Genomic DNA, 25,481 nt, shown 5'->3' on the forward strand with positions numbered 1-25,481 from the left:
AAGCCACAAATCCAATCACACACTCTCGCACAGTGCAAAATGGTCACAAACTAAATCACATATACGTTTTGTGGGAAGACATGCATATTGACCTTTTCTACTGACAGCACCTGTATCTGCGGGGACTGTCAATATAATTAGTCGTATCCATCCTGTTAGCCCGTTAGTGTGAATATTTCATGATATAGACGGGTGAGAAAAGATCTGCTCGCTCGTTCTCTCTCTCTCTCTGGGACTCTTTTGCTGAGGTCATTGACTGTCAATCACTGCAGGGGAGCCAAATGACACACCTGTTATTAGAAACACCAATACTACCCTCTTTCTGTGGGACAGGCAAACATTTCTGTAGATTTTTTCCCCCCCTGATGGATACCTCTGTGATTGTCTATTCTGTTCCTCTGTGTTTTTGGCTTGTTTATGTATACATACATTTTGCAATGTCCATATAGTCAGGGTAGCACCATATTTAATTTCTAACGGGAATGTGAACAAGGCTGTGAGGGATAGAGGTACAATGTGTTCAATGGATTGTATTGTTGTTTAAAAACATACTGATTGTTCAGCTGACAAAACCATGCAGGGTTGCCAACTCTCACGCATCTGGCGTGACACTCACGCTTTCAGCATCTCACACTCACGCACACGCAATAAATGTCACGCCAACATCCATTTTTCTCCCCTCTCAATCCGTAAATTTTCTGTTGAGGACTAGACCACAGCGTATTAATGACAGGAGAGCAGTTTAAGGCACACAGCTGTAACATCTGCCTACAACGTTCTCACTGCAGTATTCTCTGACCGTTGATTCGCTGAAAACCTTGCACCTGATACGTCAGTTGCGTGTGAAAAGTTCAGAGAGAGTTCAGAGCATAGGTTCGGAGTCGGAGCCCACTGATGCGCGTTTGAAAGTTTGGATGACAATCAAGGTAAGCAGATAATAAAATGGTGTGCCTTGCACTACAGACGTAGCCTTGCCTAATCAGTCCGTGCGCCGAGAGTACAGACTTCAGCTATTTGCAAACGTTGTCTGACGTGCGTTATGTGGGCTAGCTAAATTGTTCAATAAAAATAGGCTCATGGTACAAATTACGTTTTGGCAAAGCGGGCAAGTGGCATTTTAAAATTCCCCAAATGATCAAGGTTGCCCAGATTGTGTTGAGCCTGCCATACTCAAATGCGGATGCTGAGCGAACCTTTTCAGTTATTGGCCAAAACAAGACTGACACCAGGAACAGACTGTCATTTGATGGCACCCTGTGAGTGATGGGAAGTTCGGATCATTTTACTGACTCGCTTGTTCGATCTCGTTCATTAAAATTAATGAATCTTTTTTCGAGTCATTTCGTTCATTTAAGGGCTTTAAATGTTATACTTTTAACAGCCAAATTCCCTGAACACATCCACCTACGCAGTCTTTATCATATTCTGAATTAAGAAATCATTATAATGCAGTCCAAAATAATTTACAGGGAACATAAATAATTACTTTACCTTCCGAGTCTTTCGTTCATTTGTCACGTGACAGACGCAATGAACGTTCATGAGCGGATTGAACCCTGCTTCAAGATGAAGCAGGCCAACACTGCCACTGTGGCACAACAGGCCTAATGTGTGAAACTTGTGTTGTGGTTTTCTGGGGAGGTGGAGTAACAATTATGTGTCCCTTTTGTTTTGAGATTTTTTATTGTTTTGATGTTGTTGTTTTACATGTTTGTTATTTAATCACCTCTATCTTTATTTATTTTTATAGTGCAATCAATAAATTAATTGTACATTTTGAGATTATTATTTTTTTTTTCATAAATCAGGGTTTATACTAAGTAAACAAGGACTGACATTTTTAAAATTAGGGTTGGGTTACGCGCGCGCACTGATGTTTTACAGAGTCTCACTCCAGCCAAAGTCCCAAAGTTGGCAACCCTGCAAAACAGCTTTCAAACAGACTTTCAGTACATGAAATCTCCGTAAAGTTTTGAGTTGTGAAAATTAAATGTGATCTATGACCATTATACAGCACATCCCCCTCACAGTCTCGTTTTTCATCTGTGTAAAATTAAATTTCAGTTCAATTAAATTCCAAACCCTGACTGAGGTCTTTTACTATTGCGTTTGTGAATGAATAAATGCATTTAAACAAATATTTTAATTGAACAAATCAGTTAACTCAACATAAAATGAAACAAATAGTTCCTTTATGATGTAACCTGCAGAAAGTGCCCTTAAAAATCAATCAGTGAATTAATATTTTTGGTAAATGGGATGTGAGTCAAGGTGTCACTGGGATAACTCAAAACTTCCAACCTCTTATTTATTGTGATAAATTTCTGAAACTGTCCTTATTTTCAAACATTTTGCTTACATCAAGTGTGTGTGTCTTTCCACCCTTAATGGCTGTTTATATGTGACTACGTATCCCAGATTCCCGCAGCTCTCTCTTCCTGTAGCGTGTCTCATTAGCACCGACCTGGCTCTCTTCGCTACTAATTGACCTTTAATTATCTCAGCGACCCCACTGCGGCACCGCATGCCTGTTACCGTAGCGACAGGGACGCACGCCACGAGTTGAGACCAAAGAAGCGGTAGGTAGTCCTCTAACGGACAATAACACTTCTCCAAGTAAAAAAAAGAAAAAAGAAAGAAACGTGTCTATAACTGGGCGGACACTGATTTATTTGAATTTCAAGACATTATTCAATAAAAAAAAATCAAGCTGAGACAGTGCTGAAGGATTCAGGGATGAATAATATTTTCACACGCAACACTTCAGAATGCCAAAGTGGAAATAAAAAAGAGAGGAAAAAAGGTGATGGGAAGGCGTTTTGACTAGCTTGTGAGCAATCACATAATTTTTTTTCTCAAAAATGAAATCAAATACAGATTATTAGGTTATAAAGGCAATAAAGGCGCACAGGGCGTCTTTCTGGGAAAGATCCAGACACTATGAAAACCTCATGAACCCTGTGACACTATTTGTAGGCTGCAGTTCGACTTGGGCTGGTTGTCCTGGTTGGCGTCCTTCATGTAAACAGGATTATGGACACAGATGAAGGCACAGGAGGAGACGCTGTCTATCACTGTTATTGGATTAGCGAATGACAGGAAGTCGGTGCCCAGTGAGGATATGATCTAAGTGATGCGTTAGCGCTCACGCTAATATGAACAAGACATCTGCTATAGGGACATATATGACTGACAAGGACACAGAATTGACATGAGATAAAGACACAGAGAAGTCAAGTTTGGCTCTGTGTAAGCCCATGATAACAGTTAAAGGGATAGTCTACCTAAAAATAAAAAAAATCATACAGGTTTGGAATGACATTAGGGAGAGTAAATAATGAGTTTTCATTCTTGGGTGAACTATTCCCTAAAAGGCGTCATATCTCTCGCTCTCTCTCACACACAAACACACACACATACACACACTCTCTTTGTGAGGATTTATGCATTGGTGTCCATAGGCGTAACAATTTCTATAATGTACAAACTGTATTTTCTATCCCCTAAGCCTACCCCTGAACCGACCTACCACAGAAAACTACGCATTTTTACATTTTCAAAAAACATAATTTAGTATGTCTATTAGTTAATTTTCCTCGTGGGGACCACTGGCTGGTCCCCAAAATGTAGGTGATTTCGGGTTTTACTATCCTTGTGGGGACATGTAATATAAACCTGTACTCACACACTCACACACTCCAACATTTAAACATGGCAGTGATAAGCACAAACATTTAGACTCTGATTATGTGTTTTGTAGAAATGTGTCGTGAAGCAACATAGTAGTGTTTTTAGAGTTGTTCATGCATTTCATTCTGGTAAAGTCCCCTATAGTCGCAACATTTCATTTCACGCTCAGAAAGAAAGTCGAAGAAAAAGAAAGCCACAACCATGATCGTTTTGTAAACTCAAACCTAAGCTTGCACAGAGACTGCCTACATTAATTTTTTTAATTCACATCACCAACCCACCTGCCAAACGACTGTGTGTAGAGGTAGTAATTAAAAGCATTAAAAACAAAAAGTATAATTAGGCTCACAGCAGTGTCTGCCTCAGCCTCAATGTTTGAAGCACAAATACAGTCTCAAACATAAAAGGGACAGAGGATCCCCAAAGCTTGAAAAGCAGAGTCGTTTCTGTGAGTCACACTTTGAAAGGTTTGTGCTGTTTCTTTTTAACTTCTTTTTTGTTTTACTTTTAAAATTACTTTTGAAAGGCTGATTAATAAAATACTTATTTCATCAACATTCATCCAATTCATCATAATATTGACTTTAATCAGGATAAATGGGATTTAAATTTGAAGTTTATAACACAAACCAATTATGAGATCACAAAAACTTAAATTTCAGCAAAAATGCAGAATGGTAATTGGTGCATAAGATATTCTTTTACCCCTTTTCCACCAACAAGGTCCTGCTTGAATACAAATAAACTGACATAAATTGTCATTCCAAATATATATGACTTCCTCCTTTCCCTGAAACACAAAAGGAGCTGCATTCACAATTCACTTTCATTGTATTAAACAAAGATGCAATGGAAGTGAATGGTGACTGAATGGACTGCCAGTATCAATGATTCTGCCTAACATCCCCTTTTATGTTCCACAGAAGAAAGAATGGATTGGAAACCACACAAGGGTGAGTAAATGATGCCAGAATGGTTATTTTTGAGGGTACTATCCTATGTAGGATACTATGCTTTGAGAGGTCTTCAGATCCCACTCGGTATAAAAGGGGTATGCTTCCTATATGGCATGATAGGGCTTTAGTAATCACCAATCTCTCCAACAGAGTGAAAAACAAAACAATGAACCCAAAGAAAAGGCAGTGAAATCAGAGCGTCAGAAAACAGAGCAATAAAATCCCATACCCTCCTCCTTGTATCCCTTGATGAGTGTTAAACATGCAGAAGGGGGACAAGGCAGTGGAGGAATACATGAATAAAGGGTAGATGGATTAAAGGGATAAAGGAGTTGGAGAACAAGCACACACCTTCGGTGAGGGAGGACACAGGCAAAGAGACCTCCATGCATGCGGCAGACTGGGCCTTGCGGAAGGGCGGTCGGCCGGGCCCCCTGCGGGCAAGGCGTGGCCCTTCAGGGCCCCCCGGGACTCTGGCCCTCCCAGATGGACAGGGCTGGGAGGTGGGGCTAGTGCAATGTCCATTCACATGATCTGTAACAACGGGCATAGCATTAGCAAGAAACCCAACTGAGATTAGAGAGAGAAGAGTGTGTGTGAGAGAGAGGGGTGAAGAGGGCAGTGGGATGAAAACAATGCGGCTGCAAAGGAAAGCAGTAAGAGGAAGCGGTCACATAATAGCAGCTTTAAGCAGCCAAAAATCATTTCTATTTGAAAAGGAAAAAATCCAAAGGAAAGAATAAAGATGGGACAAGGAGAGAGGGAAAAGGTAAAAGGAAAATGCAAAGGGAAGGGAAAAGGAAAAGAAGAACAAGGAAAATGGAAAGGAAAGAGAAAAGGAACAGGAAAAGGAAGGGAAATGTCAAAAGGGAAAAGGCAATGGTTGTTGTTTAAAAAGGTAAGCATTAAAAGCGGCTTTCACATCCCTTCTCAGCTCAGACAATTGAAAGAATGAAGGTGGAGGACTTGATTTGACAGAAAAACAGAAGCTTCCATCTGCAGTCTGTTTGTGCAGGACGTTGAGGGAGGTCTAGCTGAGTATGCAGAAACAGACCCAGAACCAGACTCCCTGAATCTAAAACAGCAACACCTCCAACACACCTGGATCAAAGTCTTACTAGCATCTACCTGTAGCCAGAACCTCTCAGATGGATGTACCACAGTACCTTCTAGATTTTGACAGACTATTTTGACATTCTAGCTGTATATTCTCACTCTCCCTCCCTCTATTTTATAGCTATCAATCAATTTCATGCCAACACAGCCAACCAAATCCAGTCTGTCTGCTGTCATTTCATATCAGTGGGATTTCTACTCAGTCATTTTGATATCGCACAGCAGACTTGGCAACCAAAACTTTGACACTGACTCATGATGAAACAAAGCACTATTAAGAACACCATCTGCAGTAAATTTATGAACCTTAAAAACTACATTTGTTATTTGTTATTTTCTTTTCTTTTTTTTATTCCTTTGTTGTAAAAGTTATACACTAACGTTCAACATTTTGGGGTCAGAAAGATTTGTAAAAAATAAATGAATACTTTATTCCGCAAGGACGCATTCATTTGATAAAAAAAGAAAAAAAAGACAGTAAAGTCATTTATAATAGCCGCTTTTTACTTAACCACGCTCTTTACTTTACCGTTCCATTCCGTGCCGGGTTCATTTTCCACTGTGGGGCTGATAACGGCCGCTCTTTGGATTGTAATACAAATGTGTCAGTCATTGCCTCGGTAATGCAACGGTTTACTGATGATATGAGATGTAAATGGCAACCACGTTATGGAAGACTATCAGATATTTCTTTTAATTTTATTATTAATTTGTGTTTCCGTCGCTTAAAAAGCGCGATTAGTCAGCTACAGAGAAACTGGTAGCTACACACATTCTACACTACACGCATTCCACCAGCACGGTTAGCTTACCGTACTGAGAATTCAGGGCCAAGAACGGTTTGTAATCATGTCATGCCATACCAGGCTTAAGTGTAAACACAACTGAACCGTTCCTTAACTTTCTTAGAACCGTTCGGCCCGACTTTTTAACACTGTGTAAATGTTTCTTGAGCAGCAAATCAGCATATTAGAATGATTTCTGAAGGTGACTGAAGACTGGAGTAATGATGCTAAAAATCCTGCTTTGCCATCAGAGGAATACATAACATAGAAAGCAGTTATTTTAATTTAATTTTAATAAGAAAACAAATGCAGCTTTGGTGAGAGACCCCAAAGTTATGAACAGTACTTCTATGCTATTTTGTAGTAATTTTTGTTACGTCATTAAACTCATGAAACTAACTAAAATCCATCTTGATGGTAATGGTAATATCTATCAATTCATTTTCCTCCAAGACTGATTTTCTGTTGATGAAGTTTAGAGAACATCATCTTAGATCTCATGAGAGAGGCAGGATGAGAAAGCCCAGAACATGGAGCCTAGTCCGCAGACATCTTTACATTTGTTTTCCCTGGCCTGCACTAGGGTCAATGTTTCTAAATGGGCCCATGCCAATGAAAAAATCCAAATCAAGGGTTTAGGACAGTAAAACATATTGAGGAAGCCCCAGTGCATTCAAGGGGAGACAGTTCTACAGCACAAAACTACATAGACCGAATCCAACCTATACCTCTAGACATCCACACACACTAACTTTCTATCTCAGCCTCACACACATACATTACACTCACACAGCACTTATAAATTGGTTTCTAATAAGCATTGATTTTTATGTCCTTTTTCTGTTTTTATGACCTAAACCTTCAAGATATTTTCAAATTACAAAATGACCCAAGACTCAACTGTTTCAAAGTTCAACTATTTTTCAAGCACAAATCTAAACCTTCATGGATTAGAAACAAGTGCAATTATTCATGGCCCAGACGGTCTATTTTCCATTGTAATGCTGCAAAGCTTGACCTGTTGAAGGAACACTTTCATTATTACACATTAGGTCATGTTTGGCACAAGAAATTGGAAAGGAAATTGTTCAGCCCTCAAAAAAAAAAAGTGTGTTAGTCACAGCCTAGCATGAAACAAAAAGCCAGACAAGAGGAAAGAAAAGGGAAAAGAGAACAAGGATAGATACTCAGCGAAAGAGACAGAGTGAGACAATTCGAAGTATATCCATAAAAGGCTGAAGAATGATCCAAGTCACGATGACACAAGCTCGCTTGCAAAGAATGAGCTCATTACATTAGTGCATGTCGTTCAGAGGTAGAGGATGGTCCAATCACAAATGAGCAGGCTTTTATAGAGTTAGAGAATGGTCCAATAGGGTTAGAGCATGTTCTGAGGTATAGAATGACCCAATTACAATGGAGCAAGGCCGTTTAGACGTAAATGATGAATCAGTCGCGAAAGAGCGAGATTTCAGAGTGATACTTTTCTCAACTTAGGAATGATTATGTTGAACAAACCACCTTTGTAAACACTTGCAAAATGTACATTGAGAAGCATTTTTTTTTAAAGGCCACACGCAGAAATGTGAGGGAAATTTTGCGCTACTTCATGAATTCAAATGAGAAGAAAGTGAAAGAATAGAAAAAATGCATTAAAAATGAACTTTTAAATGCAAAGACTAGGGTCTTCATCATGTCATTCTCAACAGGATGGAAACAGAGAAAGTTGATGAATCGAAGGCAAGAATAAAGAAAAAGAACTGCTCGCTTTCGGCCTACCGTACCAAGATCAGTCTTAAGATCTGTGGGTAGACTTAACTTTCTGCCTGGTCCCTTGACTGAAACAAAACAAAATAGGACAGGAAGGAGAAATTAATCCATTTAAGAAACCAAAACAAAAGGCAAAAGATGCAGAGGTCAAGAAAATAACGAGACCAGCTCAAATTAAAATTGAAAAAAGAAAAGAAAAAGAAAATCATTTAGTGTAACACATGCAGGTGTACACATTTCCCAGCAAGCAATTTTGCATTTAAAAGACGTCTAATAGCCGTCCAAACACAGCCTTGACATCTAGGCTAAAACAAGAAAAAATTTGGGCTGTCAGTGAAAATGTAATAGTCATCTAACCATAGCCCATAAATAGACGCAAAGGCTACGCATAGAACATGTCAAAGAAATGAAACCAAACACCTTTAATCACTGTTGACTTTGCTAACATGATGGAATACCATACATCTCTCAAGTTATTTTGACAAAAACAACATGTAACAAATTCAAGTTTTTTGTTTGTTCAAGTTTTGGCTAGAAGTGGGTTACTCATAGCCAAACTATATCGGGTCTATAGTTAAACAAGACTGTGAAATGACGGCTAATGCTTGCTGGGATGTGATGTTTCATTCGACAGTCATGCCCGATTGTATACTGCCACCAGACAAACAGATTCAATAGATAAGCAAACGCACTCATGCAGAAAGCATCTAAACACAAACACATAAAACAATAAATCATGATCCATTTTTATTTCCATTTCCTCCCATTTTGATAGGAAACCTCATGAATTGATTCAAATAATTACAAAAATGCAAGAATAGAATGTAGGATCTATTGTACTGTATTGAACAGAAACCACAAAAACCATGCAGAAACCATTCACATATGTGCATGCACACAATTGGCAAAACATAACACACACAAAGGTTCAAAATAAAGTGTAAAGAGATAAATAAAAGCAAGGTCAACATTTTGCAAGCATTTTGCACCGCAAAGGTTAGAGTGTACACTGAGCTGAATGTCAAGAATAATATACGTATGGCAAGATTACTGCTGAAATGGGATTTAACAGAAAATTTATACAAAATATAGATTAAAGTACTAATTCAACATCAGATCCCATTGCTATGCAGCCAAAGAAATTTAATAGCCAGGAATCTTTTTCCAAATAATGTTTCTCAAATTCTCTATTTAAATGATGTATACTGTCCAGAATGCTAAAACACACCGAGCAGAATACTTTCCAAGATTACTCTCCTCCTTAGTATCAGTTCAATTAAATGTTTTTAAAGTAGGGTGTGATTTTAGAATGTCATTTTCAGAATGGTGCTAATGCTTTTCCACTTATGGACTCCATGTAATGGTTTGATGAATGCAATTTGCTTTCCTTTTGACCAAGAAGGTCTATAATAATCTGGAGAAAAACAACCATTAGCACTCCCATTCATCTTGTTTGGAGCGAGGCCCCCGTTTCACATTTTTAAAGGTAGGGTATGCAATTTCGGAGAGGCTAGCAATAGCAAGCTAGCTTTGAAAGCAAAGGATCCCACCCTTCCTTTAGAGTGCTCTCCAAAGCTACGCCTCCTCCAAAACAAATAAATGCACACAGCAGAGTCTGCAAATCGTCATGAGACGATTAAACGTAAACAACTTACAGAGCTCTTATTTGTACCACCTGACTGCTGCAGATTCATTTAGCCGTTCATAGTGACATAGAAACGCAAAAATTCGAGTCTGAGGATGTGAACAGCTCCGGGTACGTCACGGGTTGCCATCTTGTAATTACGGTTATGACATGGTGTGAACCCAGCATAAGCTCATTGTTTTGGTTTAGGAGGTTTTGGTTTACGATTTTCAGTATATCTGGGATATCCTAACCCTAACCAGTATAACTTTATATGATGCTTGCAAACATTCTTACATTTAATTTTGAATATAAGATGATTTTTAACCAGCCAAACCTTGACCCCATGGTGCTGATATTTCCTAGTCAAGAAGGAAGATGAAATGGGTCATATCAAAATACTTTTTTTGTGTGTGTGTGTGGTGGGGGTGGCGTATTTGGACTAAAAGCAACAAAATTGATTTCACTGGTCTTTAAAACACTGGATTAAACCTCAGATATCAGGAACACAAAAATAGTTAAATATAACAAGCTCTACTTAAAAGTATATCATTTCATAATAAATAGATGGAGCAGTATCATTCTCTCTCTCCCACTCTTATTCCAGGGATGTGGAAATGGATGAGATTTGAGAGTCAGACAAAGCGGAAATTGCTCCTGAAAATAGCGGTAATTAAAATTCCAGGATCAATAACCTGTGCCTTAGATGTGGAATCCTTCCCATTACTCTTAACACTGATAAGATCAGTCTGCACACATGTCCAGGTGTGTAAACATGAAAGACAGATCGAGATGAGGTGTGGACTACCTATGTTGATAGAAGTACATTAAATCCATTTTGCAAGCTTAATTATCTGTGTGTGTGTGTGTGTGTGTGTGTGTGTGTGTGTGTGTGTGTGTGTGTGTGTGTGTGTGTGTGTGTGTGTGTGTGTGTGTGTGTGTGTGTGTGTGTGTGTGTGTGTGTGTGTGTGTGTGTGTGTGTGTGTGTGTATAAAACCATCTGTCTGAATAAACCCATGTTGGACATCTTTGGTTATTGTTATCCAGCGGCACAGCTAAAATGGCAAACATAACAGCTGGCATCCATTGATTTCAACATCAGGCCTCAAGTGGCCACACTGTTTCATTGTTTTTCTTTCCATGGCACAATTTCAGGAGTCGTTTAGCTGCTCGTTAGAATGTTCAGAACACCATAGCTTCAATTCCGTCAACTCCTCTGTGAGCCTGACTCAAATGAACGGTAATTTGTGACTGTTTTTGGAATGATCACAAAAAATGTCTTCTGCTATCCTCACTGCAATTTGCATGAATTACCGACTCCTTTAGTTTCAGCTCAGGTCATTTTCCACTAATTCATAGAGGCGGATATACGTCAGGAGTAAAGATGCAGACGCCAGAATCTACAATGAATTCAAAGGAATTTCATTTCAGAAACATGCAATAGCATTTTTGAGCCTCAACGTTGTTTTTGCTTAAATAAAAAGGCTAATCCTGCATTTTACTCTCTTGTAAGCCTTTCATCAAAAATATATTCATTTACTTGTGTCTGGCAAAAGAATATGTCACTATTAGCATCGCCAATTTGGTGACCAGGTAGTTGTTGTTTTAAATATTTAAAAATTAGCCAACACTAAAGGCCATTCACATGCAGCACATTTACAAAAGTGAACAAAAGCATTATTAGCATAGATGTAATTTTCATGCTTGTAGCCATTCTCCCTGCCATGCTCTCAAAGCTTTGCAGTCTGGCACATTTGTGTAGCGTTTGCATCACATAAATCCATTTTACATTAGTTAAGTAACTATTGTTTAGGCAAACAGTCTATAGTAGGCATACATAACATAGAGTTGCTAATGCTAGTCATTCCAAAATTTCACCCAGGACAAGCCTACTTTGCACCAAGCCTACTAACTATACGTTTAAATTGTAGGTATTTGCTATGCCTTCCATGACTTTTAGAAAACTGATTACAGATTAAACAATTACCTACATGCTGAGTACTAGTCATTAAAATATAAATTAATCAGTGAATGAATTTGATTTCAAGATAATATTCTTAATGTCTCCAAACACATTAGCATGTGGGATAGCAAAAAACTAGCATGTTCTCAATAACACACATGAACAACTGAAGGCCTGTTGGGGTCTAAATAAAGCCAATAAAAAAAGATTCAGGGTTACTGGACATCAACGATCAACGCTCTGTCCGTGCTAGTCACAATATCACCCCTCTCGTAAACACACATAACGCATACTACTTACTACCATGCCCCAATCACACACATGCCTACAATAGCCACACGTGAAGCACACTGACACATACACACATTCACACTCACACACACCTACACCTCAGGAGCACAGAACGTGGCACTACGAGCGTGAGGCTACTTCTACTGCAGCATGCAACCCCCAAACAAACACACCCACACACACGCAGATTCAAATGTTGAAGCACATGAGCCGCGGGCTTGGTGCGTGTGGGTGGTTTTAAGGGTCTGGACACATTCTTACCATTGTCCAACAGGTAAAAAACAGGACTGTAGTGGCAGGACCGGAGGTTGGACACAGGTTCCCCTGTGCCTCGAGGGTCATTATGGAGGGAAGGGGAGTAGGGTGCTGGAAATCAAAGATCACACAGTCATTGTCAAATTCTAGGCTAAATCATATAGCCAAACAGCTTGTTACTATAGGACATCAGGATTTATAATAGGAGGTTGTAGATGGATGCTAAAACAGGAGAAAATCATACACAAAAATATTTATAAAATCTGCTATTGTCACAACTCAAACACATTATGGATCCTCACCAAGGCCAAATCTGGTCTCAAATTCCTCTTTCTTTTTACAAAAAGTTAATGCCAAAAGCAGACAGTATTTTCTAATGTCAAATGTTATATCTAGAGAACTTCACAAACTTCACACACTTTCCAAAAACTAACAGCAACAACAACACAATTACAGTTCCAGAAGGACCACTACTGTCAAAGATGATTGACAATAAGCATACATTTTGGACTGTGGTATGGTTCTGTTCTGTGCAAGAACTCCAAGCCCATCCATGCAGCCTAGCATGGGTAAGAGCAGGGAGAGCAATGTAATTTCAAATCTGTTAAAAGACTGATATGATGAACAAATGAGAGCTTTATGTCTCTAATTTGAGAAATCTTATAGGCATTCCCTTGGTAGAATTTACTGAGGAGCACCAGATGTGTTTTCATTTGCAGATGTTTCAGCGCACACAAGTGTCTTCATCAGTTGTAGAACGGTGGAGATTCCCCCTGCATTAAACCTCATAACACATGATAAATTCATAAGACCCACTGCAGGTGTCGACCTGACGTCATAAATCATGATTGCTGTGTGAATTGAGACCAAACTGCCTAGGGTAAAGATGAAAAAACAGTGTTGTGAGAGTCTGACAAGCGTATCGTATCGCAGGCCTCCTGGTTATTCTACTTTTACATTAATGGCCTTCCTCAGTCCTTTCTTGAACCATTTGCCCCTCCTGTCCGAAAGCTTCACATTGCCCTCTTCTGATTCTTGCCTTTTAGAGATCTAAACCTCAGAAGTTCCCACAGTGTTTCACCCATCTGTGCTTTGGCATCAGCTTGTAAAATGTCTCAAATGTAGGTAAATTATTTTGTAACACAAACATACTAGCATACTAAAATCCGACACATCAGTGCTTCCTTAAACCAGTCCACGCTTCTGTTTCCTGTCAGCTGTGTGCGAGAATCAACAACCAGGAGACAAAACTAATAACCTGTTACCTCTTTTTCAAACTTAAAAACTATTTGTTTTAAGAAAAAAGAAATACAACTGGTTTTGCAGAGAGGTAAAAAGCTCATTTTAATCAGAGCAGGAGAAGAGATTAACAGACAAATGCAGGGAAACGTAAGGGACAACAAAACTTACTGACTTGTGCTTTCACTTTCAGTGAAAACAGAGAAAAGTCAAATGTGACGACAGCTGAGGAAGAGTATAAAATACTGGTATCTAAAAACAGGGCTATGACAATGTGTGGGGTGACTCTCAAATCATTAATTTTTCATGAATGGTTAGAAAATCATAATTTTTTAAGTGTTTTTTCCAGTCTATAAATTGCCACAGTATGTCATCACAAATGTAACATTAAAATGTGTGTTATGTAGCACAAACCAAATACTAATTTAGAATTTCACCTTTTTTATCCATCATTCAATAGCATTCAAGTTTTGGAGTCAGTAAGACTGTTTTGGAAGAACTTAAAGGTAGGGTAGGCAACTTCAGAGAGGCTAACAATAGCGAGCTATCTTTGGAAGCATAAGATCCCACCGTTCCTTCACAGTGCTCTCCAAAGCCACGTCTCCTCCAAGACACATGAACACGCACAGCCAGAGCAGAGTCTGCCGAGCGTCACGAGACGGCTTTAAATGACCACATATCTCAATGCACATAACATTACAATAATAATAAATGTAAATTTATTTTAACTAAAAAAAATATCTTTGCTGTTCACAGTCGATGGCTGACATTTCGGCTTATTAACCACCTGGCAAAGTGCCATAATCAAAAGGCCTCAGCACCCCACCTCAACCCTGCTGACAAAAATAACACCCACACAAACAACAGCGACTAGTCGACTAGACAGAGAGATAACATTTATAAGCACTTCAAAATGGAGAGTGGCCAATTACTGGACCTGATGGAGAGCAGAGGAGACCAAAAACAGAGAGGAGATGTGGTTGAGGTCAGAGATGATATGAATAAGTGCAAATAAATAAGATGCAAGAAAAATGGGATATGGGTTAGTGAAAAATGTAATGATAAAAAAAAATAAAATAAAAAAAAAGATAATATTAGGACATCAACCTTTTACAGAAAAAGTTAATATATTAGCAGAGGGTAATTTTATGTCAGCTGAGGTGAAGTTTGCACAGGAAGTGCTAGTAATGGTAAAGGGTTTGTGCCCCTGAGCAAACACAGGAAAAACAGCAGCAGAAACATCTGTGCAATCTAGAGTTCATTCATTATTCATCTCTTCTGGCGTATTGCTACTTACAAAAAAAGCACACATCTAAAAGCTGAGACAGAAGTAATAAGAAATAAAAATGGACAAATAACAGTGTCATCAAACATTTATTTGACACAGCCAATTCCAATCACCCTAAGGTTAAAAATCTTTCCTGACAATGTAGCACAACAAATAGTTTTGATATGCAAATAACAGCCTTTTGCCTGTAACCTCTAACTAGGCCAGTGTAAGGCACGATGTTAATAGTGGAACTGGATCCCTGAACCCTGCCTGTTATCCAGACTTTCACTTTCAAATATCAGGCTTATGGACTCATGTTTCTTCAACTATGTTCAGTAATTTTTATGCCATTGTATATATATAAAAAAAGTATACATATTTAAATGCCTTTCATATACAGATGTTGTTGTTTTGTCCTTCTTAGAGACTGTGAGACCATGACTTGTGAATGTGAAATGTGAAAAAAACCATCATAAAATTTGTATTATTATATTTTAAAAACTATGAACTACACAAAGATAAACAGTAATTTATTCAATATTTAGTGTGTGGATTTGTGTAAAATTGTGACTGTTCCTTTGTGGTGTAATTTCAACCACAAAAATAATTTCCCCTCAAATAATTGTATTTTTTTGTTGTTGAAAAATCAGGGTACTTTTTTACTCAAGTGACACAACAGTGTCAATTAAGAGCTTGAGATGAAATATGAGATATGTCATGTGTGAAGAAAACAGAAAAATCAAGATAAATAAAATTTTTTTATATTATATTTAATATTATTTACATTATTGTGTGTCATTTTTAATCAGCTATGATTGTCAGATTATGCAAAAAGTGTAAAAATAAAATGTATTAGGATACATAAAACGAAGAATATCTGGCATTTTATTATGCATTTTTCCAACGCATTTTCCACCACTGAATGTTACTAAACACAATACTGTACATAATTAGAGATGTGGTGGAGAGAAAAAATTATAATAATTATGCGATTCTACTGTGATGCACAGTATTTTGGATATTGTTATACTTGTGACTATAGTGTTTGTTTTCTAAAAGTTCACTACAGTGTTTGTTTGTTTGTTTGTGTCCATATTTAAACAATACCCAGGCAAATTTGCATGCACCAAATACCAACATGAACGCAATGAAATCTACTCCCTCAAACACAAACAAATGTTTTTCCCATCATATTCTCTCTCATCATCATCATTATTTATACTTTCTCTACTAGTCCTTCAAACACTCTTTTTATGCTTCAATGGCTGATGCCCAGAATCTCAGTCCAATTTTGGGCAGAATTCCCCAGCCAATCGTAGAAAGCCATTTTTTGACTCCTGTCATAATAGCTGATGAAAAACACATCTGAATTACTCCGCAGCATGAAGCCGATGCAACAAATCCCACAGAAGAAAACACACAAAGGATACAGTTCTGAAAGCCAGTTCTTTACCACAGAAAATTCTAGAGAAAAATTACACATATATGACTATGCTTCACTACAGACTTGAGATCTTAAAAGGAACAGTTTATACAAACACGACAATACTGGCATTGTTGTATGAAAATGAGCACAGTGAACAATCCACAAAATGTCTTCTATTTTGGTTTCACAGAAGAAATAAATTCATACAGGTTGAGGTTAGATTTAACAGTAACCTTATTTTCTCTTTTAGGTGAACTCCTTTAAATGCTTGATACATAGCCACATTTCAGAAGTAAACCTCATGTCTCCTCTCGATCTCTAAAATTACTAATGTCAAGCTACAGCCCTCAGCTCGCCTTCCCAAGTGACTTCCATCTTTCAGGCTGCCTGCTGAGCTGAGAACTGGGAAAACAAGCAGAGGCTTCAACTGCACTGAGACATGAGAGTGAACAGAGAGAGAGAAAAAAACAGCACATTTTCTAACGCAAAAAAATGTGCCTCTGATATTTCAAACAACACACACACACAAAAAAAGACAATGCAATATTTCTTCCCCTGAGAAATCAAAGCTTTACTGAAATAATTCTTCTAAATTAAGAGCTCTATTTAGATCCTCAAGGAAAAGGACCGGTGTTGTCATCATGTTCAACCCATTGAGACGATGCAAACATTGAGTAAAGCTCTGTAAGCATTATCATATTCTCATAAAAATTCTGAACAGGTTATGACAGCTTTAAAGACGAGAAACAAAGACACTGGAAGTAAGAGAGAGGAGGAAAGACCCTCCAGGGACTGAAGACCTGTGCTGTGGGGAAACTGAAATAAGGACAGAAGAGGAAAAAAAAGAGGTTTGAAGATTTTTGTGAGCATTATTTTACCGTTTTTTGTCAGTAAAGCTGAAATGTGTGATTTTTTTTAATTGGAATTTAAAAAAAGAATGACTGTCTTGAAACAGGTTCCTCAAACACTATCTGTCATTGTTTTCAGTGGTGACTATCAGAGATAGACTGATGGTTATGTGTGGTTGTGGTGGCTGGCTATCAGAACTAGCAGTAGGGGTGATAGGGTGTTCGGTTGCGGCTTCATTTTATTGAACATACACTATGCACTTATACTGTGCAATATGTACTCTACCATCTAGTGTATGAATTTTATAAGATTATTTGGTTATACAGCATCAGAGTATGGTAGCCCCTCCCCTTTTGCTACATAAGGAAAGCTGAAACAGTTAAAGGTATAGTGGAGGATTTTCTTTTTCCGGGTGTATCATCAAGACTATTGGTCCTCCTAATTGTCAATCATTCTGGTGATATGTTTAAGTAAGGCCGTCGTACGTGCTCGTCCCTAGGTAGTTTTCGCTTTCTGCGCATGCGCACTTTCAGGGGTATATGTGTGGTGAGCTATGGTTTCAGCCATTCATTGAAGCTCGCCGTTCTCACAGGGTTTTTTCAAAATGTCTGAGGGTCGCAAGAGAAAAAGTGTCTACAAATTGTATGACAAGAAGAGAAAGGCCTCTGAAGAAAGAAACAAGACCAGAGTGTTTTTGGGAGAATATTTCACACGCTGGCCTCAGTCTGTTTGGCATGTTATTTGGAGAAATCCATTTAAAATCACTGCTAGTAAAAGTTAATGTAAGCTATGATTAGCAATGCTAGCGTTTAATAGGCGTTCCCTCTCGGGAGCAGGTAGAGTGTTGCGCATGTGCATTTTTTCAAAAAGTGGAGAGGGCGGTTCTTTTCTAAAATTCTGGAAAATCCTCCGCTATACCTTTAAGTGTCCAACATTCAGCCCTTAATTTTTCAGTTAAAGTGCATCGTTAGGGTATTTGAAGTGCACTTCTTGTTGGAATTTTTAGTGTGAGCACACTACTGGCATAGAATAGTGCACAAGTAATTTTTTCTGCATTGAAAATGTTTTTGCGGCTGCCAAAATGAATCTTTGTCCAGCCAAAGATTTATTTGATCATTTAATGTGATGATACCTGCCGCTTTGTAACGGTACCTGCTGATAGCCGGCTGCTTTAAAACGCTCCTGTGAGTGTTTGCATTTCTGCATTTCTGTTGAGCGTGTGAACGCAATGGCCAATCAGATGTTTAAGTTAGTCAGAATCTGCTCAACACCGTTCAAAATGGCGTTTTGACAACTTTCATTATAACCAACAAAGTATAAACACAATTTTAATAAGAGATTCATTGCACAGTGCCGACAGCTTCATTGATTATAACGGGAGTTTCGCAAGAGTGCAGCTTTATGTACCTCACGTTGTAACTGACAGCTTCAGTGATTACAATGGCAGTGATCTTTGCTCGATTTCTATATTTTTCATGCTGCTAACTACACATTGCAAAGCTACTGGATCGACAACCATATTTAAATCCGCGACTGAATCCAATTGACAGTGATAACCATAGCAAAGGACAGAACAAAACAATCTGATACTGTATGTCAAATGATCTGTGCATCTTGGAGTGTAAATTCAATAAATAGACCAGCCACCTTTTCAATGTGTTACTTTGTGGTTCATTTTGTTACTAACTTTTTTAATCAGTCACTGAGTGACTTTTTATATACAGTATATAGAAATGTACAGATTTTTAAATATAGTTAAATATTTAAAATAAAAATAGTTCTAATCACTTTATCTTATGATCTATCCTGACAGTGAGTATTTTTTATTTAATGATTAAATAGGATAAGTTAATATTTCAACTGTTTCTTTGCATTTAATTCAGATTTATTGTCAGTACTGGGCTTGCAGTTCACATGGTTAGAGTACTTTGTACTGTGAGTGTGGATGGCCTTGTTCGTCCGCCACCACCGAAGACCATTTTTAATACAGTATTTGAGGTGGGTGTGGTTATATTAAGCGGGTGTGACCAAACATGGGTGTGCCTATCAAAGGTAGACGTATGTGTAATTATTAAAAGTAGTGAGAATATCGGAGGTGGGTTTGGTCATGAATGGGTGTGGTTACCTGAGGTGGGTGACTTGCTCCTCTCTAGGTCCAAAGACACCTGATTATCAGAAAGCTCCGTAAGGCCTGCCATGGAGGAACATGGAAGGCACGGTAAGAGGACGCAGATGATAATACCACTAGTTTCCATTATCACCAAACACATCTGCATGCATCAAACCACCAGGACAAACAATGTGGTCTGAGACACTATCATGATCCTGGAGCGATTCAAGGAAGATGTGTATACATCTTCATAACACACAGTTTTTAAACTATTTTAACTAGTTGTACATACTTTTTTTAGCCATGACGTGGTTGTTTAACTCTTGTCTGCTGTGAACATGAGCTGTTCAACCACATATATACAGGTATATTAACTCCAGAATCAAACATGTACCCCAACACCACCACCAATTCCATGCATGTGTGTGTATGCAGGAGAGAGAAAGAAGAAACAAAATTGTATTGATGTTCCTCAAGGCACGATGGTAAATTATAAGGCCTGCACTGCATCAATATCAATCAGTTCATGAGAGTGTGTGCTAACTTAAGTTATTCTGTAAAGTATATGCTTAACAGATCTCAATGACTTAAAATAATGAATAATGAAATATTATGGTCATATAGATGAATGCAGTGAAAGCCTCATTTTCACAAACGTGATAATTCCATCGGCAGAGTCTGTTTTTTGGGCATTCTGATCACCAGAAATATGTCAGATTAAAAAAGATTATACTATATACTTTAAATTCAAAGGTCACTTCCAATGTTTTTTTTTAAAAGCTTCTCTAATTTAGCAATGTTGACTTAAATTAGTAGAATTAGTTGACTTTGGTATGAGAATGAAATTTGTTTTTAAAAATTCACGCAAAAATGTTGATTAAATGGAAATGGTTAAATGGTTCATTACACAAACCTTTGGCACAAATCAGTAAAACACTTAGCAAGGAGACAATCAAAGATGGAAGATTTCAATGTATGCAAATTCAGGATATGTTATGATATTCTGTAACAATTCATTGAATTGCAATAAATAATAATATATTGCACTGAATGTAATGCAGAACAATAATTCTACCTTTGGTAATCTTCATCAAGACAACACATTTTGGATAAATGACATCCCATTGTCTGTGGTTTGTCTCCTTGCTGTCGTGATGCCCCCGCCAGCGCTTCACTGGAGACGTGACTTACTCTGGTAGGAAGTACGGATCCGTTTCTTTGAATCGGAATAAAAGTTAGACAGGCCACGCATGCAAAAGTCTGCAACAGCGCCCCCATGCCCCAGCACCGCCACCCACGAGAGGAGAGATGGAGCAAGGGAGTAAAAGAGGAGAGAAGATCAAAACAGGCTCAGAGTGACAAAACGCGTGAGACCACAATCTGAGCAAGACTCAGTGTATCGAGGGAGAGAATGAAGGCATAAAGCTTGGAAAATTGAGCCTAACCTTTTGTATTTTCTTTCTTCCAAAAAACAACAAACAATAAGGCAAAAAACAGCTAAACAGAAGGAAACAGCTTTTTTGGGATTAATAGCCACCTCAACTATGGCAATGAAATTGCTCAAACAAACAAACCAATAAAAATAACATAAGTACAAAATGTGAACAAATAAAAATGGCTCCTCTCTCAACTGTGGCAATGATATTGCACAAACAAACAAACCAACAAAAATAACATAGGTACAACATATGAACAAATAAAAATGTCTCCTCTCATCTGTGTCTATCTAAAAGTGTATGTGTGCAGGTGTGAATTAATTTTGCAGACAGATTCCGTCTAAAATGATTGAGGATCGGACAGCAGGCGGATCACCTGAGCTATACTGTCTTCGCTCCTTCACAACATTGCATTTGTTGAATAGAAGGTAACCAACCATTTAAATTTTTGCAGAGCCAACTGCGGCATCACTGATAAAGTGGGGTCCAAAAGTCTGAGACCTAACTGAAATTCTGGGATTCAAAATGTATTTTAAACCTGGAGATAAACAGAATTTTTTTTTAAATCAAAAATATTTTTGGGTGATAAACCATGAATAAGACTGCACTATTTTCTGTCATTTATCAAATAAGCATATTTGTGACCATTTCTCAATCGGCCATGATTAATGTATTCACTAGAAACCAAATCAGCATTTTGGAATGATTTCTGAAGGATCATATGACACTCAAGACTGGAGTAATGGCCTTGAAATTATGTTTGCCATCACAGGAATAAATTACATTTTAAAATATATTAAAATAGAAGTTATTTTAAATTGTAATATTATTTCACAACATTACTCTTTTACTAGTTTTGATCAAATAAATTCAGTCTAAATTCAGAGACTTTTCAAAAACACCGAAAAACTCTTGAATGGTAGTGTATATAAAAGTACTATTAATACACAAAAGTAATATTAAGTTTTAATAAGAGAAAATTACTGAGTGTAGTCCATTTGTTATACTGAAAACATAATTTGCAATAGGGCTTTTCACACTGCGCTTCACCCCGGGTTATCGTCGTTCTAAACACTGCTTTTAACCCTGGGTAGAGGAGCGTTTCACACTTTTAATTTAGAAGCGGGGTTAGCACGGCTTTTTACCAGGGGTTATGAAACCCTGGTATGGAGCAGGGTTAGCACTGCTTTTGCGGTGTTAACTCCGCATTGCGGTGACAAACTTGTTCAGTGTAAAATGATACGATGTTAGAATGTTACAACTAGATGCTAGCAACCGACAACCAATCACGTGCCTCATATTCACGCGCTTTTGGCAGTCATGGAAACACCACGCAATGAATATAAACATCATTTCTGCGTTTGATAGGATAAAAATGTCAAATGGCGATGGAAAACGCGACAATTGGAGTAAAGAAGAGACCATTTAATTCTTACTTTTATAAAAAATTCACTCTTGATATTACAGTCAGCAATGTTTAATATGAGGACATGCACTGCTAGAGCCTTTATGTAAACAGGTCACATGCTGCATTTGTCCAGTCAGTGATACTGACACCTTAAATATGCAAATAAGGACTTTAACAGTGTGAAACGTGAATAAAGATAACCCAGGATTCCCTTTACCCGGGGTTTAGAATGACCCAGGGTGAAGTATTTCAAGTGTGAAAAGCCCTAATGAAAACTGCATTGAAATTTTTTAAATAGAAACATTTTGACTTAGTCTCAGACATTTGGATTCTACCATACACAAAGGGAAAGACTAAAGAACATAATCAATGTTAGAATGAACACAGAGGGGGACTTCTGGCCCTTCAGATCATCAGATAGGAATACACACTGGCCATAGTGTGTGGGTGAGTGTTAAGACGTTCTCTGTCTTTTTCGAGAGCTTACATAAGGTACAGATCAAAATCATTCTTCGACCGCACCAAACGACCTTTCTGCCCACCTCTGCATCTCCATGTCGGCTCAAAGCCTCTCGGTTTCTAAAGATACGGCTGCCTGAACAAGAGGAGGGAGAGCGACCGCTTTGAAGTGAGGAGCCAGCATGACTGCCTCCCCACAGCTTCCTTTTGATGAAGCTCTATGAAAACAGATCTTCATCTCCAGCCTTCACTTATGACATCTTTCTCTGGATGGGACGTGTGAGTGTAAGTGTGTATGTGCGTGAGCAGTCGAGGTAGGAGGATAGAGGAGGGCAGGTGGAGCGAGATCTGTGCTGGATTAGTAACAGCGAGTCCATATGGCAGGTTACGCTGTGTTCTCTGTTAGGTGTCGTGCTCAGGCAAAGACCAACAGCAACAGAGACACAACAGACGACATGCAGAGAAGGCAACCATGAATGCAGTCTGTCCCATGCAGTTAAAGAGAGGGACTGGGTGTTTGTGTGAGAGAGACTACTTTCAGGCAAGGACAGAAGTTAGATTTGCAAAGTTAGTTTTTTGATGGCTGAAATGTTGAGCATGTTTGCAGAAGCATGCCAGTGACATGTGTGTTCACAGCTGGTATTACAGAGAAACACAATGTATTTGAACATTTGCGGGCTTCTGAGACACACTGTGCATGTGTACCTGATGTGGACTGCCGGTTTTTGCGAGGAGAGCGTGTTAGTCGCTGGAAAGGGTCTGCGGATCCGTACAGCTCCAGGGTGTTCATACACAGCAGAATGGTTTTCTGCAGGTAGTCCACAACTGCCAAACCATTGCAGTTACCTATAGCCAACCTGTACAAACACACACACTCACTGATCATACACAACTATGTTTCTTAGTAAAAGTGTCAGTTATACAAAAGCCCATTATAAAGTCAAGTTCAGTCATGACTAACAATAATTTTGCTATTGCAGTCATGATTAAATATAATACAATTACTGAATGTAACATTATGTCCACTTTATCGCATCTGAGTCGGCCGCGATACTCGCTGTGAAATGGGCTACTTATTTGTTTGTCATTTTATGAAGCGTGAGCCTATGATTCTATTCATACTCTCTCTCTCTCTCTCTCTCTCTCTCTATGTATATATACTATTTGTCACAATTATGAATATGGGACTACTATGTAATAAATTGTATAAAAGGTTAGAAAGTATGACGTTTGCGGTGTAAGTCAAGTCCGAAGTAAGGTGCACCCAAAGTAATGCGTTATGGCAACTACGTCTCAGACAGTCTGGCGACAGATAAAAATAAACATTAAATAACTTTCAAGTGATTTGTCACAAAAGTGCGCATCAAATATGCTAAACACAGAAGCTTGAACGTGTGTGTGACGCACTAGCAAAGATCTCATTGGTTCTCGCGTGTCACATGCATATTTGAGCTTCTTTTGCTTTTGGGGGTTGGCAAACCCTTTGAAGGTGCATACCACCACCTACTGCAAGACACCTACGTGACAGCTGACGTAAAATAAAGGATCAGGCTTAGAAAAAAAAAAAAAAGTTACTCGCCCCAATACCGACCCTTGAGATCGGCTCGGGACATCCCTAGAATATAGAAAAATTCTGTTCAAAATTATATTATATATCAAAGTTAATTCAGTATAAATTCTGAATATATTAAAAATGTAAATATACTAACAAAAAATAAATAAAATACACAACTGTTCAAAAGTTTGGGGTCAGTACGATTTTTTTTTTTTTTTTTTTTTTAAATCAAAATTATTATAATTTTTTCCAAGAAATAACTAAATTAATCGGAAGTGACAGTAAATACATTTATATTGTTATAAATAAGTATATTTCAAATAAATGCTGATGGTTTGAATTTTCTTTTCATCAAAGAATCTTGAAAACATGTAAAATGCTATAAAACATTAAAATATATTAAAATGGAAAGTTATTTAACCGTTAACATTTATTTAGTTATATAAATTGTAGAGCTGAAACAACTAATCGATTTAATCGATTATTAAAATAGTTGTCGACTAATTTAGTCATCGATTAGTTGCTAAATAACTTTTATTTGCCGTAAGCGGCTCATTTCGTGCATATTTTAAATCTGCGGTGACCAAAGTGTGGCAGTAATGAGCCACCGGAGGTTTTACTCAGCCAGTACAGCAGGAGAAGTAGCGAATAGCCAATAGCTGGCCTTGTTCTATGTCACGTGCTTCCCGCACAGCGTCTCTGAGTCTGCAGCATTCAGCGAGATGGCGGACGGCGGAGGCAGCAGTGGAGTAAGCTCGGGAAAGAAAAAGAAAAAAGCGGAAGATAAAACTAATCGAACGAAGCAGCATTCGGCACTTTAGGATATCGCACAAGATTTGTCAACAAAGAAACCATTTCATCACTGGAGAGTTTATTTTTCGACACCATTGATTTTGATTAATATGCGCGAGGGAGAGAGAGAGCAAGACAGCGCTCGGGTGAGTGCGCGCGCGCGGCCGGGGCTGGGCTCTCTCTCTGCTCGTTCTTATATATGCCCTGTCAAGCGCGCCCTGTTAAACTGACAGGACTTAAAAACACATGCAAATGATACACTTTCACTCTATGATGGTTAAACTCTGCAATTAATCATTTTTTCTCGGAACTAATGTTTTGGTAGGAACGAAAGTTTACATCGTATGTTTCTCCGGAATCAGCCAGCGCGAAGGACGTCTATATTCCGATTGGTTGCTGGTGTTTGCCGCTGCTTGCCGCTGAACCGCGTCATAGCTCATTACCATAAAGTTGAGCTACTTTCAACTTTCTGATTGATTTCACAGCA

At 38.3% G+C, this 25,481-nt stretch overlaps 1 protein-coding gene across 10 annotated transcripts in view; it reads right to left on the reverse strand.

Annotated features, from left to right (window-relative positions):
- Positions 1–25,481, reverse strand: part of stxbp5l (syntaxin binding protein 5L) — a 147,649-nt gene that overhangs the window by 12,272 nt on the left and 109,896 nt on the right. For 2 of the 10 annotated variants that reach the window (XM_082176354.1, XM_082176350.1), the window contains exons 18-23: positions 23,353–23,504; positions 20,536–20,604; positions 19,360–19,425; positions 12,457–12,561; positions 8,332–8,385; positions 4,998–5,180 (exon numbers count right to left, since the gene is read on the reverse strand). In XM_082176354.1, the coding sequence (XP_082032480.1) occupies positions 4,998–5,180; positions 8,332–8,385; positions 12,457–12,561; positions 19,360–19,425; positions 20,536–20,604; positions 23,353–23,504 (629 nt within the window). The remainder of the gene's footprint in view (positions 1–4,997; positions 5,181–8,331; positions 8,386–12,456; positions 12,562–19,359; positions 19,426–20,535; positions 20,605–23,352; positions 23,505–25,481) is intronic. The other 8 variants (XM_082176358.1, XM_082176355.1, XM_082176359.1 and 5 more) reach the window with 6 other exon arrangements.

The sequence above is a fragment of the Leuciscus leuciscus genome (assembly GCF_965113295.1).
Source record: "Leuciscus leuciscus genome assembly, chromosome: 7".
In the NCBI taxonomy this organism is placed as follows: domain Eukaryota; kingdom Metazoa; phylum Chordata; class Actinopteri; order Cypriniformes; family Leuciscidae; genus Leuciscus; species Leuciscus leuciscus.